Below are 16,537 nucleotides of genomic sequence, written 5' to 3'. Positions count from 1 at the left end.
CAGAAACTATTAAGATTGTTATGAGAAATGGCGATCAGAAAATATTAAGATTGTTATGAGAAACGGAAAGTTTCTTCTACTAAATGATCATGAGATAATATTTCTTTCTGTTACATGACTTCCAAGTAATTACAGTGAGGGAACTAGTCATTTTGTACATATGAGACAGAAGTAATGCATTCATAATACAAACCTTGAGCTCATTAGTGCTACCAAAAGCTCCACGACATTCAACCAAAAATATTAAATGGTTTTCCATCTCTGCTCCAAAGTCTACCTAAACAGTTAACAATTGTAAATTCATTCCCATTATATTCATTATGTAACATAGTAAGAAGAACATGCCATTTTGCTGAACATTATCGTTAAGAGCTTACCATCCGCACAAAACGAGAAATGAGATGTACAGGATGTTGATTATCATCATCTTTGATGCTTGAAAAGTCTATATCATCGTGAAGAGCCTGAGAAATTTCAAAAAGCAACTGCACGGTTGTTGGATCACGAATATAACCATTCCTGTCGAATAAAATAGGTACCAATATTGAGTACTTTTTTTTGAGGGGTTGGGGGTAATGTAACCAATATGGAGTACTTGTGAATCAAGAACTGATATTTATACACTCACACACAATGACACAAGTCAGAAACTGAAACCACTTTTCTAACTAGCCAAAGCCAGGGGCTAGGTAACAAAAAATTTTAATTCTTAACCAGATGACACTTGATGAACGTGAAACTCACTAAAGATCACACAAAAATCAAGATGACATAATGGTTCACGATATGCTATGGAGGGGAATCTAGACCATCTTCCATGGGTCATAATCCATCACTTTACTCGTGGAGAGTAGACTTTTCATGTCAAAATTTGTCCAAATTCATTGATTTTGTGTCATCAGAAAGGTCATTCAATTACCTTTCCCAAGAACCCAATTCCATGCGATTTGAGTAAAGTCATTGTAAATTTACAAAGGTTACGGGTTCATCACTGGAATTACTACTTTTTGGGTCTTTTTACAAGTTTGCTGCTTTAGTTACTTTAGTCCATGTAATGTGTAAAAGGGTCAATATACTTCTTACGCATGGTTTTAGGTCTATTCTATAAAATATAGCTAATCATTCGTATTATTCTAAAATGAGGGTGCTCTCTTCATGGACTTCTCATAAACAGACATGCAGCCTGGTGTTCATCGAGTTCTCACATATTCACTCAGCTATTTCTTTTTTCAAATCTTCTTTCAAGGGGCTATTGCAGTTTGCTGATCCTTTGTACTGCTTCAGTACTTCAAGTTTCCTTATAATTTTATTGTAATATGAGTACAAGGGTAGTTTAGTCTTTTTGGTCATTCTATTGTAACCCTACTGTAACTCTACTTCATACTATTATAAATAAAGGGGCTAGTGTCATGATTGACATAAGTCATAATTTCCCAAATTCCAACATGGTATAAGAGCTGAGATCCACCTTGGGATCTTCAATGACCTAGTCCCTTTCTCTCTCTCTCCTCCCGCCATACCCTAAGCACCAACGCCTCTTCTTCTCCTTCCTCTCTCTCTTTCCACCTCCACACAGCGCCGCCACCACTTACTGCCTCCACCTCTTGCCGCCGAAAAGCACCAGCACCACCACCTTCCACCTTCTCCTAGCACCGCCAGCAGCACCGCCACCTTCCACTTTCCGCCTCTCGTGGTTCCTCTCTTGGAACCATGAGCCCTGTTTTCACCCTTGGTGGTGATTTTTTCTTTCCCACCAAGGGCCCCTTTTTTGTTTGATCCCTATGGTTTAAACTAGATCTGATGGTTTATTCTCAGATCTGATTTTTTATTGTTCATGCTACATCTTTTTCCTTGTGACATGTTTTGGTGATTTCTTCCGGCGCCTTTGTTTGTGCAGTTGCTTTTTGATATTATGTGTTGAAATTATTTATCCACCCGTGTTCCCCTTTGGATAGTCCGCTGTGTTACAGCTCCTGTATGATATACATATTGTTTCCTCCCTTTCCTACAAGGTCGGCCTTTTAGAGTAAGCAGTTCCATCATGGTATCAGAACAGGTAGGGGTCACGGTATCGAGTCCCTCTGGGAGCGGGCAGGTGTTGAAATTATTTATCCACCCGTGTCCCCCTTTGGATAGTCCACTGTGTTAAAGCTCCTGTATGATGTACATATTGTTTCCTCCCTTTCCTACAAGGTTAGCCTTTTAGAGAAAGCGGTTCCAACAATATGTTTCAGATGGAGGGAACAGATACGTCAACGACTTCAACCATATCTCCTGTTTTGGGCGCAGGAAACAACCGTCATGATTTTCCTACCATCCCTGTGTGCTCCGTTAAACTTGATGGGAGTAATTATTTGATGTGATCGAAGTCTTGCTCCCTATCTATCAGTTCCCGTGGGTTTTCTAAGTATCTCACGGGCGATTTAGAGAAGCCTACAACTGCCGATGCTGCTCAGGAGAAGTGGTGTTCTGACAACTCACTTGTTATGGCCTTCCTATTGAATATGATGCAACCCCATATTGCTTGGGATATCTTTTACTTGATACTGCGGCTCAGATCTGGCAGGCTGCAAAGGAAACCTATTCCTAGGTTGGGAATGCTGCCCAGGTGTATGAGTTGAAATAGAAAATCAGCGGCACCAAGCAGAGGGAGATGACCCTTTCTTAGTACAATTCAAAGGTACGAGGTATGTGGCAGGAACTCGATTTTTATGGGAATTATCATCCCCTTTGTCCTGGTGATGCTTCTGCTTTTAAGAAACGGGAAGACAAGCTTCATGTCTATGAGTTCCTCACTGGCCTGAACATCAAATTTGATTCGATTGGGGCTCATGTCCTGAATCGTGAACCCTTTCCAACCTTGGCCCCAGCCTATTCTTTGGTTCAGTTTGAGGATAGTCGGCGTGTTGCCATGTTACAGCTGAATTCTCAAGAAAGGTCCGCCTTATTTTCTGGTTCTCAATCTCGTGGAGGGAGTTCTTCCAACCTATCAGGTGATCGCAGCCAGACTATGAGTCCCATTCTGCCCATACCAAAGATCGTTGTTGGAAGCTTCATGGGCGTCTCGAGACTGGCACTGGCCATGGGCGTGGTGGTTCTACCAGTGGACGTGGCCGTGGTAATCCACCTCTTGCCCACCACATTGAGACTACTACTGAGGGTTCTACGGGCCCTACCGAATCACCCTTTTCCCAGGAGCAGCTCTCTATGCTGCACCACATGATGACCCAGCTTTTTATTCCGTCTGCTGCACTAGCTGCCTCTCTGCCAGTTCACTCTGAGTCCCATTTTGCCCATTCAGGTATTTATTTTGATAATCCTAGTGCCTCAATGGTATCCGTTCCTTGGATAATCGATTTAGATGTTATGGACCATATGACTGGCTCTCCAAGCCATTTTCTCAGTACTCTCCTACTTCAGGTAAGGAAAAAGTTCGCATTGCAGATGGTTTCTTTTCTCCTATTTCTGAGTAGGGAGTTATTCAAGTCTCTAATTTATCCTTATCTTCTGTTTTACATGTTCCATATTTTCCTACTAATCTACTTTCCATTAGTAGTATTACCCAAGCTTTAAATTGCAAAGTAACCTTTTTTCCTTCTCACAACATTTTTCAGGACATGGTGACGGTAGCAACGATTGGTAGTGGTAAGGTGCGTGGTGGTCTCTAAATTCTGGACAGTGGTTCTTCTCTTGTTCTTTCTACTCAAGTTCAACACATGGACTCCTCTACTGCTGCTTTGACCAAGTTACATTTATGGCACCAACACTTCGGACATCCTCCGTTGGGCACTTTGTCTACTGCTTTTCCCACTTTAGTTTCTAGATGTAACCCAAACCCTTTTTTTTGTGATGCTTGCGTTTTTGCAAAGCAAACTAGAATCAGTTACCCAAGTTTGGGCAGTAAAAGTTTAGTTCCTTTGTCTTTAATTCATTCTGATGTATGGGGAACTGCCCGTTGTGTCTCTGTCTCTGGTTACTGCTGCTTTGTTTCTTTTATTGACTATCATTCTCGCCTCACCATGATATACTTGATGTGTCAGAAGAATGAGGTCTTTGACTGTTTAAGCGTTTCCATGAATTGGTGAAAACACAGTATGATTAGGGCAAATCTTATGAGCTTTCAGCATCAATGTCCAGCCATCCTACCAAAACTCCATGTATCCTGTTTCCCCTTTAAATCCAAACCTAGAAGAGAACCCCTGATCACTCCTCATAATGTCTTTACCTATCTTATATCCCATAGGTAGGATCAATATAACCAGTCCCTCCACTGCGATAATGGAAACTGGAAAGCAAAGGGGAGGGGATTCCTTAGCCTTACCACCTTTGAGTTTGTGAAATATCCCTTTGGAGATCCATTAACAAGACTAAGAAGGTAGCCAAATAAAGTGTACATTGTATCTTTTTGTGTGGTGTAAAAGCCCATTTCTTCCAACATCCTCGTCAACAAAGCTCACTCACCTAGCCATAGCCTGATATTCCCCAAATCCTCTCCAATAAACCAAAGTTTCATCCGTCATTAGCATCTCATCAAGAATGGCTTCATGAGTACAAGCTCTTTGATGATCACCTATTATTAACTTAATTACCTCTTTTAACAAGAAGGATAAATATATCAGCCATTACCTTGTAGAAACTAGTAAAACTAGGTTAGCCATCTTTTTAACTCCACTTCATTAACATCTACATAATATGTGTTACTAGGTACCGTTACACTTATCAGCCCCATCCTACCCTTCCCATTAAGTGTATCAATAAAACCTTATATCAAGCCACTCTTTAACATTAATTCTAATGCAAGGTAAATTTATCTGTACATGGTTTTAGAATATATATTCTCGATAACATTCTAGCTTCTTATATTGTATCCTGATTCTTGAATTCTGTGATTTCGTTTCCCAGTTATTTCTTTTGTTCTTGAATGTAACTAGAATATTACCTTACTAATCATAGTCGCTGATATTTCTCATCCTAATTCTAGATTTATCTTAATTCAAACCTTAATTTGTAAATCCCTAAACCTATTCCATGTCCTTCTTTATCAACCAGCCCAATTGGACCCTAATCATAAAATCAGCTTACCCTAGCAACCCTAGTCTATTTCTTCTGAAACCAAAAATCTTCATTTGTACTGAATTTAATTTTCTTTACCGATTAATATTTAAGATTTCTCACATCCCTTTAATTGATTATTAATGTAGTTATCTGAACACTTCTGAATAGGAAGCACCTCCTGAGCTGAAATTGATTTCTAACCCATGGTCAACTATATGACACAAACCCGAAAGGCGTTACAATGTGGAGATCGACCTCCTATACAATGACTTGGGGAATCTGAAATGCAAGAAATAGAGGACCCGTTTTATGCCAAGACAATAGGCATTACCAGAAATCCTGCAGAAATAAACTCATTCCTGTTGGACTGGGCAAGCAGATCCAAAAAATTTCTGCTCATTGATATAGATTCCCAGGGCAGTACCTGATGATCTATTTTGGAAACCATTAGCTACATTGCAAATGACCATTGCTTTTTGCATTTTGGATAAGTTAGATATATGATGCGATACCTGGGTCATGCTGGTGAGTTTTTTATGGTTGAAATAAAAACCTGTGATGTTAATGAAAATATAATATTATGCAAATTCAAGGATATCAGTCAGTAACTACTGCCGGAATCTTATGGCAGACCCTTTCACATGTCTGTATAGTGGACAAATGCACTTATAAATTTGTCAGGAAAAATGTAAATAGGATTAAATCAAGATGATACCTGGTTGCCTTATTAAGGATATGCGTATTGACAATGTTCCGGGTGCTTCCGTACATCACATCTAAGATCTCAACAAAATGGTTCTACACAACAATTCATACTAGTTAGCATCTATTAATCAATCAACTTCTATATTTTTAGCAGAGCACAAATTAACACAATCATGATGTCACAGCAGAGAAAAAAAATATTGTTGATGAGTTATAAGATGACTTATAAGTAAAGATTATTATTCATCGTATGAAAAACACAGTTAAAAATATTCACCAATACCATAGGTTGCTAACTTTGGAGCTAAATCCAAAGTTGACTCAGTAGGAGTGGAGTGAACTCAAGAGTGATGTAAACTTCTCTACTTCTCTTGACTTATAATTACACTTGGAATGACATTCAATTCATCATTTTGATAGATTTCAGTATTCAACTTAAAAACCTAAAAACCCCAGTCATATATCATTGTTACTTAATATTATTCTACTGAGAAACTGATGCAGATAAGTCACATAATGGGCTTATTTTATTGGAAATAAGCCTTGGGTGGGGTTATGTATGCATTAGACCTTTGATTCCATGTGTTTTCTTTGTAATGGGCCTAAAATGTGGGTACAAAGAAGGCATACGGGATTAGGCTTAATAGTGTTTATTTTCATATTTCCTAGGTTTATTTAAGAGTTTTTTTCATATATCTAGGTAGTTAAGTACTTGAAGTGTCTTTTTATATTCCTACGCAGATTTATTGTTTTCATGTTTCTAGTTCCTAGGTTCTTGTTTATTGTTCCTAGATGCATGGGGGGATGTTTTCTATGCAGTGGGTTGGGAATACCAGCAGTCCATTAATTGCTTACATGTATCTAAGGGGTTTTTGGAACTTCTTTCTCCCCTATAAATTCAAATCGTGGAAGGCTGCTTTGGCATTCAAGAATTCATAAAAAAAAGACTTAAGTCTTCTTCTCTTTGAGAAATGCTTGTGAGTTTATCAAGTATGCTTAGGTGAGACTCCTACAGCGGGCCAAGGTGGGACTCCTATGGCTAGGCAACTAGTGGGACTCTAGTTTGCTAAATTTATCTTTTGTTTTTTTTTTGTTTCATTATCTTCAACCTCAAGCTTCCATCAGCAAAGTTACAGCAGCACCTTCTGTTGCAGGTTAGCTTCAATCCAACCCCTTACAACTTCACCTTTTTGTAACTATTCACATACCCAGTCCCTGCAGCATTCCCTAATCTAGTCATTACAGAACCAGGATTCATTTTAAGAACTTGTCACTAATATTCCATTAGAACCAGCAGCCAATCAACCCTAGCCTAATCAAACCAAGTTCAGATCAAAACCCTATTCTCTACCAGTTTTCGATCTTGGCTTGTAGTCCTTTTAGGTCTGCACCCTTTGGTATCAGAGCTCAGACTCGTAAAGAGAATGAATCCAGATGTTTTTTACTTTGCCGGACAAAGAAATTCATATCTATTCCTTGATTGGATAGATTCTTTAGAATAATATTTTTATCGGTATGGTTTGGCAGAAGCACGGAAGATCAGATTTGCTTATTTGCGATTGGCTGATCATGCTAAAACTTGGTGGAGATCCCATGAAGAGAAGCTCAGAGTTAGACGACGTGAGCCTAACACTTGGAAAGAGATGAAGTACGAGTTGACGAACAAGTATCTTCCGGAACGTGTCAACAACAAGCTCTCCCGTCAACAAGATTACCACCAGCCGAGATTTCAAGTTGAAAAGGAAACTTCTTCTACCACCATGGATAATTTTCGTTTGGAATTGCAAGAGACCAGAGCTATATGTAACAACATAGTACAACAACTTAAGCAGATAATCCAGCATACAGCATCTCTTAAAAATTCCGATGACATGGTGGAGAAAGTACTTGAAGAATCCACTGCAGATGTTGCCGTGGAAAGCGATGAAGAGATTGTGTCTGTTGATGAACTACCAACCAACAATTGCATTGAAAAGTTCATGCCTCAAGATTTTATTATAGAAAATTGCATTGCAGCGGTTGATGTACTTGCCAGTGAGATCGTGGTAGATGACTTCGTCACTACAATCGAAGCAGTGGATGTGACAATTTCTGAAGATCCCATGGTTATTCCCTTTGAAGCCAACATTGATTCAGAGATTGAGCATGTGGATTTTATCTTTTCACCTAAGTTTTTCGAGGAGAAAGGACCATGTCTCATAGACTTCATTCTCTACGTTTGTGAGCTGCCACAATTTTATTACGGACTGAAGCTGGACATTCATCACATGGAGATTATTCTGTCTCTACAAAACTCTCAAGTTTTTTCTAACAAGGGAGAATTGATGCAGATAAGTCACATAATGGGCTTATTTTATTGGAAATAAGCCTTGGGTGGGGTTATGTATGTATTGGGCCTTTGATTCCATGTGTTTTCTTTTTAATGGGCCACTTTAATGGACCTAAAATGTGTGTACAAAGAAGGCATACGGGATTAGGCTTAGTAGTGCTTATTTTCATATTTCCTAGGTTTATTTAAGAGTCTGTTCATATATCTAGGTAATTAAGTACTTAAGTGTCTTTTTATATTCCTAGGCAGATTTATTGTTTTCATGTTTGTAGTTCCTAAGTTCTTGTTTATTGTTCCTAGATGCATGGGAGGATGTTTTCTATGTAATGGGTTGGGAATACCAACAGTCCATTAATTGCTTACATATACCTAAGGGGTTTTTGGAACTTCTTTCTCCCCTATAAATTCAAATCGTGGAAGGCTGCTTTGGCATTCCAGAATTCATCAAAAAAAGACTTAGTCTTCTTCTCTTTGAGAAATGCTTGTGAGTTTATCAAGTATGCTTAGGTGAGACTCCTACATCGGGCCAAGGTGGGACTCCTATGGCTAGGCAACTAGTGGGACTCTAGTTTGCTAAATTTATCCTTTTTTTTTTTTTTTGTTTTTCATTATCTTCAACCTCAAGCTTCCATCAGCAAAGTTATAGCAGCATCTTTTGTTGCAGGTTAGCTTCAATCCAACCCCTTACAGCTTCACCGTTTTGTAACTATTCACATACCCAGTCCCTGCAGCATTCCCTAATCTGGTCATTACAGAACCAGGATTAATTTTATGAACTTGTCACTAATATTCCATTAGAACCAGTCAATCAACCCTAGCCTAATCAAACCAAGTTCAGATCAAAATCCTATTCTCTACCAGTTTTCGATCTTGGCTTGTAGTCCTTTTAGGTCTGCACAAAAACGTCTATGGCTTAATGGATTAGGAATTTGGCTTCTAATAAGGTTCTAGTGGGGCATGGTTCAAAATTTTGACCAAAATGCCATAATTTCTGCATCATAAATCAGTTTCGACATAAGTCAAAACTAAATCCTGTGCGAAATACAAGGAAATCCAGATTTTATCGAGATTTCGACCATGGGCCATATGTAAAAACAAGGCATCGCCTAGGCGCCTGCTTGGGTCCAAAGCGACAACACGCCTTGTTTGATGCAAGAAAGACGACAACCTAGGAAGCCTAGGTGTTGCCTTGTGGCCTTGTAATTGCATGTCTTATATTATATTAGTTTTTGACACGTCATGAGTTTACATTGATTTGTGTTTATTGCTTTGTTTTTTAATAATATGCTTATATTATATCCTATGCACAGTTGTCAAGGCCTAGGTGCCTTTGATTTTTTTCCCCTCCAACAACGCCTAGGGTTGGCTAGATGCCATGACAACTATGACCCTATGCTTTTTTCATTATGTTGGTTTTCTCAGATTAGGTTGTTGCTAGCATAATTATATCATCTTGCATTGATATATCAATTGTGTTGCAAATGAAATAACTATTGCTATATTACATATACTGCATGCCTAGGGCGCGTTGTAACGCTTCCAACGCCTTGGGTCGCCTAGTGGCCTTGACAACTATGTAGACAACCTCAACTTTTTTGGCAAAGTCCTTCATTTTGCTACTTAATCAAGGTTGGTGCTCCATAGTTGTCAAGGTGTCGCTTAGGCATCCAGGCTCTTTCTTGGGACCAAGGGGACAAGTGGACAACACGCCTTGTTTGACACTTCACGAATTTACATTGATTTATGTTTATTGCTTTGTTTTTTGATGACTATGCTTATATTATATCCTATGATTTGTTTATTATATGTTGATTTTCTCATATTAGGTCATTACTAGCTGATGCAGAACCAAGGGTGTACTCAAGGAAGAAGAAGAAGAAGAAGAAGGCGGCTGCTGCCTACCTTGGCAGCCAGCCACAATTTTGATGCTGCTGCTCCATTGAGCCAGACTTGAAACAGCCCAAGTATTGGGCCAGTTTTGGACCAGGAAAAACTGTTCACGTGAACAGTGTCACAACCCTTAGTGGAGCCAGCTGGCCTTTGACCATTCAAAATGTCTTTTATATTTTAGAAACTTAGTTGCTTAAGTTAGTTTCTATTTTCATAATTAGAAGTTAGTACTTTCTATTTTGTAATTAGTAGTTACTTTCTATTTTTGAAATTAGAAAGTCTTCACATAAACTTAGTAGTTAATAGTGCTATGTAACCTCATTCAAGGATTATAAATACAACCCATGAGGAGGAGGGGCTAAGAGCTCCACGATTTGATTCAAAAAATATATCTGCTGTTATGCAAGTTATGCTTCTATGAAGCTGTTCCTTGGTGTTTGATCCTTGGAGAGAGGGGCGGGTGTTGGATCCTGCTGACTCCTTGTGGTGGGAAGCCCAGGAGGTTCTTTCTTGTTGCTGATTTTCATTCCCTGCAAGCCTTCAAGCCTTCAGAAGTCTCTCCCCTTCAACCAAGCTCCATCGCTGCTGCTCAGACCTTCACTCTCAGTTTACCTTCTATTTTTGACCAACCTTCTAATTCCATTCCCTCTCTCTCCTGCCCTATCCAGCCATTAGTATTCTTCAAGCTTTTCAGCAAACCTTCCCCCCTCTAAGACCTCCACTCAATCCCCTATTGAGCCCCATCTGACCTGCAGATCACCTCCACAAGAAATCTCCCTAAACCCATCAAAACCCCACTTTCCCAGCCTGCAGAACCAATCGGCAGAGACAACTTCCCTGCTGCAGATTTGTTTCATTAGCCTTTTTTTCCCTTATAAATCAGACTTATTCCCTCACCTTACCTTTACCTTAAGCCTACCCATTAGTCCACCAATCCAACCCAACCTTAAACCTATCGAACTGAGCCTTTTTTCCCTGATTTCAGATCCTGTTTTGGGACTGGTTGAGTCTTCAATCCTTTCCTACATCACTAGCATAATTTTATATTAATATGGCTTTTATGTTGCACAAAAGCATAATTATATCAAATTATCATTGCTATATTACATATACTGCACGCCTAGGGCGCAGGATGCCTTGGTGTGCCTCTAATGCCTTGGTTTGCCTGGTTGGCTTCACAACTATGTGGTGGTCAACTGTGGAGCGTCCACTTCAACATTTAGGTGCATCTGAAGTATCATTTGACATTTTTTCCCCAAATTTTAAATTTCCCACCTATAGAGCTGCTATGACAGGCTTTGAGAGATTATTCAGTTAGAGGATGACATAGCTGTCATATAACATAGATCCAAAGCCAAACTACCACTTTGAGTTTTTTCCCCCTCAATCTAGTGATTCAAACATGTGTATACATGCTTATATAGGCAATCTCTGAAGTTTCAGGGCAAAATTACAGGTTTTGGCTGCCACAATGGATCAAATTTCAGAGGGATTTCAACCATTTCGCCAAAACATTTCAGTTTCAATCGGGGTTGAAATCCCACCAAAATGGGAAATTAAGAACATTGCTTGCGGGATTGAAACCCATTGGATGCTCTTTTAATGGTTTATAGCTTGAGAGGCTACTAATCTGTCGATTCTGTCTAATGGGTCTATTTGAATATTTGCAACCTTTTTTCTTTTGGTAAAAATCAGAAGAAACAAGAGCCCTCCGGGCCTAACGATCTGAAGAATGAAGTAGAATGGGGAATAGGATAGGAGTAGCCACCCAAGTAGTTCAAATATTATGACTGCCAATTTAACCATAGGAGAACTGTGTGCTGTGGTGATAAAAGTGCTCAGAAAGTACTATGAAGTATTGTCTTCAGTAAAGCCATTGCACTTGTGTATAAATCATTTTCAAGTTAATAGTATTCGCATAAGGATCCAAAATAATCCTATAATGTATATGTGTATGACCCAGCACATCATGAGGGCAAAACAGGTCAAGTTGTTGACTCAGCTGTTTTATGCTAAAGGTTTTCGGAGTACTGACTCCACTCTTCAGGCTTCGGAGTGGAGTCAACTCCACTGAGTCACCAAGTAGAGTCCTGAGTCAGCGAGCCATGGAAACTGCTTCATGTGAGAACAAAGAAATCAATATCAGACCACTTCCAATAAAACACAAGAAGAAGCTTACCAATGCCAACACATCATTCAAGTCGTCAAAGTGAGAAAGAAGCTTTATAAAAATGGACTGCAAGGTGCCTAGTTCACTCTCAGCAACTCCTTTATTGCACGCTCGGTCTGAAATGCCATCTAAAATGATGGTCAAATAATTACCCTGGCATAGTTATGAAAATTTAAGGTAGAAAGTGTCAGATAAAAACCATAAAATTATCTGACAAAAGTATAGTTTCTCATTAAATATTTTCTGCATGCAAACTTTTAAGAAATTTTCGACATTGGCATCCAAATTTATATCTAAGAACAATGGAAAAATTGGTGAAGAAAGAGGAAGACATTTATGCAACTTAAACCATAGTTTCCAAACTAGGCAGCAAAAGGAGAAGCAACACTAAAAAGGATTCCTTGCCCCAGTCTGGATCAATTTGGGTGATATTTGGCAATTGGGCTGTTAAGCTTCAATTTCTTCCATTCATATTTGTGCCTCCTATAAAGGATAAAACAAGCGACGAAGTGGTTTCTAATCCAATTAGTGGGATGCTACGGGACGGAGAGAGGTTGGCAAGATAGAAGAAATAATTTCTAAGAGGGAAAATCACACTCAACAAAAGCAAAATTGCGATCCTTCTTTTGTATTACTAATCCTTTTTGAAGATTCATATCTCAATGGCAAGGAGGAGGACTTCATCTAGAAACAACTAAATATGAAGAAAAAAAATTGACCTAGTGAAATGAAAATGTGTATAAATCAGAAACATCAGGAGGGTTGGGTTTTAGGAAGTTGCATGTCATGAACAAGGCCTTAGTTGTAAAGCGGTTAATGAGAAATGTGAAGAGTCAGCTTCATGGAGAAAGCTAGGAGGATGGGGTGCATTGATATAAACTCTCAAGAACAATTTTTTGAGATTGCGGTTCTCCAAATTTGGGAAAAATTTGATTCTTTATTTTTCTTTCTAATTTTTTTATGCTCATCTGGAGCAAGGTGTCAAGTATCAGTATCGGACAGCGTAACAGAATGCTGGTTTTAAGAGATGTCTCAGAGATGTATCGAAGAGATGTTAAGAGACACTAGATACACTTAAGATATGCTTTGTTATGCATGGATATGTTTATGATACATGCAAAACAAGTGTATTAAGCATTGTATACCATAAATAAGCAATAAATAATCATATCTAATCAATGCCAGGTTATCTCTATTTTCACAGCATCTATGTGATTCAAATCTTATCAAACCTACTAATAAGTAATAAGAAGCAATTAAGAAGATTTGAAAAAGGAAATTCTATTTGTGTATTAAGGTACTAGCTTAAAATAACCCCTAAAGGTCTAAAGCAAGCAAGCAATATATAAGCATAAATATAGTGACATGCTACTAAGTATTAAGTAACTTACGAAAAGTATATACACATTAACCATACCACAACTCTACTAGTAACATAATAAACAGACCTGAAGTAATATGTAACTATTAAGGAGTACCTAGTAACAAACATCATTATACATGATAGATTCCAAATCATTCAAGATGATCCAAATCTATGTCAGTTTTTCAGCTTAGATGTGATACTGGGTAAAAACAAGCAAGACAAACCAAAATATTCAAGCAAAAAAATCAATTTTTTTTAACATATTCAACCTGCGATTTTGATGTTCGATCTCCACTTTAATGAGCCTTAATCCAAATTTTTGCTTGTTTAATCACCTCCCCTATGTTGTTCTGGAGTGTAGAATTGTAGATGGGATCCACATAAGTTTTGGCAAAAAAATCAGAGTAGGAAGAAGTTTTCTTTCAAAAACCGAGTTTTTAGGTTTTGAAGGCCTTGTTTTCCTTTTTCTATTCATTAAAAATATTCTCTTCCCTCCCCTCATTTTAAATCAAAGCTCTTGTTTTTAACTCTCTATTTCCCCAATTCTTCTCTTAATTTGTTTCTTGCTCATTGTCCTTTGTAGTTTTCATATTCTCTTTGTGGTTTTCCAATTCTAATTATCTGATTCTGCTTCCCCTCTCCACTTCATGTTACAGACCTTTATCCGCTGCTGTAACTGGAGCGCTGCTATGCGCATCGTGCGGTGCAGCAGCGGCCATGTACGCACAGTGGGGCCCGCTGTGTACACATGGCCGCTGCTGCGCCACACGATGCGCACAGCAACGCTCCAGTTACAGCAGCGGATAAAAACTCTCATGTTACACCCCCCCAACAAAAAAAAAGAAGGGAAAATTACTATCACTCTCCAATTCGAAGTTCCTTTTCTGATTCCCCCCAAGAATAAACTTCTACGTCTACTTCTCCCTTGATATTTTGAAATGGCCAAATTACCCCTCTCCTTCACCTGTTAACCGGTTCTCATCATCTTTTATCTTTCTATTTTTTTTATTGTTTTTCAACTTTCTTCTTCGAAGTTCAAACATGAAGAAGCAACCCCGCCCCACCAACCTTTTTCCTCCCTCCTCAACCCCATCCTCACCTGAGTTGAGATCCTCACCGTGCCTGTATCCCTATCCCTTGCAATCTTACATTCACACTTTCAAAGAGAATGAATTGAAACAAGTCAAACCTGCAAACGATTGTTTTTGCAGAAGGGAGAAGAAGCTTCTCTGCGACATACACCAGCGGAGTGTCTCATCGGCGGCAACCGCATCACCTGTGATAATAGCAGCAACAGGACCAACGGTTCTGCTGGGGTCTCCTACAAACTCCGGCGACAAACAGGTCCTCTCAAATTCAACACTGACAACGTTTACTGTTGTTCACCGTGTTTCAAGCTGCAACACCAACGCCTTGGGCGGTTCAGTCATAATGATCTTGGAGTTCTTCTTTCTCAACATAATCTAGGGTAAGTCAGTGGTAAGAGTAAGGTTCTAAAACTCGGGTTTTGACCAGCCAGAAACTGCGATATGGTCGAAAGTGGGTCGAAACCTGTGATTTTTTCCAGCCAACTCGAGTTGGTGTTTTCGAGGCCCAGAAATGCTTTTTTTTATCTGATTTTGTAATGAGCCTATTTTTGACATTCTACACACAACACATGAACTATTTTCACAAAATGGTACTTGTGGTTTTTGACCCAAGTTTGATAGTGTATATTGCTCTTTGCACAATGCATGAACTATTTTCAAAAAATGGTACTTGTGGTTTTTGACCCAAGTGTGATAGTATATATTGTTCTTGGACATTGGCTGGAAACCAAGATAGACACTTATTTATGCCAAATATCATTTAAGTAAATGAACCATTTACTTAAGATATTATTCATAAATAAGCAAATACCCCCTATTTGAATCCAATAAAAATAATTTACAAAATCAAATTCTAAAAGAATAAAAAGTCAAACCCCCAGTTCAAGAATAGAAACTGGATTTTCGGCTTTAGGTGCAATTTTCAACTTTCTAATGTTGGGGTTTTTCTCAAATCTAAAAATTTCATAAGTCTTAACATGGTAAAATATTGCTAAAACCCAAAAGTGCGGTAAAATATTTATTTGTTTTGATGTCTAAAAAAAAATTTCATTCAGAATGATTTTGAACAGCATTCACGTACACCAAATTAAGTTTGACTGAAACATAACTCTTTCAATATAAATCAGATTTAAGCAATCTTGGATTTGTTGGAAAGCTAACATATTAAGATTTATGAAATTTTTAGGTTTAGCAAAGTTTTTTTTTTTTTTTTTTTTTTTTTTTGTGAATAAAAAATTCATTACCAAAAGGAAGAACAAGAAAGAGGGGGGGGGGGAATACACAAGGAAGGAGGGGGGGGGGAGCTATACAAAACCAAACCCTAGGAGAGGCCCGAAGGAAGAAGAAAAATAGATAAGCCCCAGGTAAGAACAATATGCCTGTTCCTTGGGGAATCAAAGATAGAACAATGGGGTAACAAGTGTAACTTAGAGCTAACATAAAAAAAGATGGCATTCTAAATCATGACAAGAGAGTAAGAGTTGGATTTCCATCTACGAAGATTGTGCTCCATCCAAATGTGAGAAATAGTAGCACCGAACACAAGCTTGCCGACTACATCACAGATAGTACTACCCGAGAACGTCATATCCATCCAGAGCCACTCCCTATTGAAGGGAGGGGTCTCCTACGGCAGGGCCAGAAGGAGGATAAAGCTTTTTTCCAAACTAAAAGAGCAAAAGGGCAAGAGAAAAAGAGATGGTTGATGTCCTCAAAGCCATTCCAACATTGGGTGCATGAAGGGGAAATAGAGAGGTGGCAGTGGAGGAGGAAGTCTAGGATGGGAAGACTATGAGTGAAGACTCTCCAGATAGTGAAACTGTGGCGGGGGATATGACCTTTAAACCAAACCAAGTTGTGCCAAGGGGCAAGGGGGCCACGGTGTCTAACAAAGTTCCAAGCCGATCTAGAGCTGAAAAGGCCATTTTGGGATG

General features: G+C 38.8%; 1 protein-coding gene across 2 annotated transcripts in view; it reads right to left on the bottom strand.

The window, feature by feature from the left end:
• LOC122639659 (VPS35 endosomal protein-sorting factor-like) overlaps positions 1–16,537 on the bottom strand; it is a 51,836-nt gene that overhangs the window by 6,848 nt on the left and 28,451 nt on the right. For both annotated transcript variants that reach the window (XM_043832543.1, XM_043832544.1), the window contains exons 12-15: positions 12,159–12,302; positions 5,771–5,853; positions 378–519; positions 194–277 (exon numbers count right to left, since the gene is read on the bottom strand). In XM_043832543.1, coding sequence (XP_043688478.1) covers positions 194–277; positions 378–519; positions 5,771–5,853; positions 12,159–12,302 — 453 coding nt within the window. The remainder of the gene's footprint in view (positions 1–193; positions 278–377; positions 520–5,770; positions 5,854–12,158; positions 12,303–16,537) is intronic.

Source organism: Telopea speciosissima, chromosome 9 (genome assembly GCF_018873765.1).
Source record: "Telopea speciosissima isolate NSW1024214 ecotype Mountain lineage chromosome 9, Tspe_v1, whole genome shotgun sequence".
Taxonomy (NCBI): domain Eukaryota; kingdom Viridiplantae; phylum Streptophyta; class Magnoliopsida; order Proteales; family Proteaceae; genus Telopea; species Telopea speciosissima.
The sequence above is the reverse complement of the archived record's forward strand: the minus strand, read 5'-3'. Positions and strand labels throughout refer to the sequence as shown.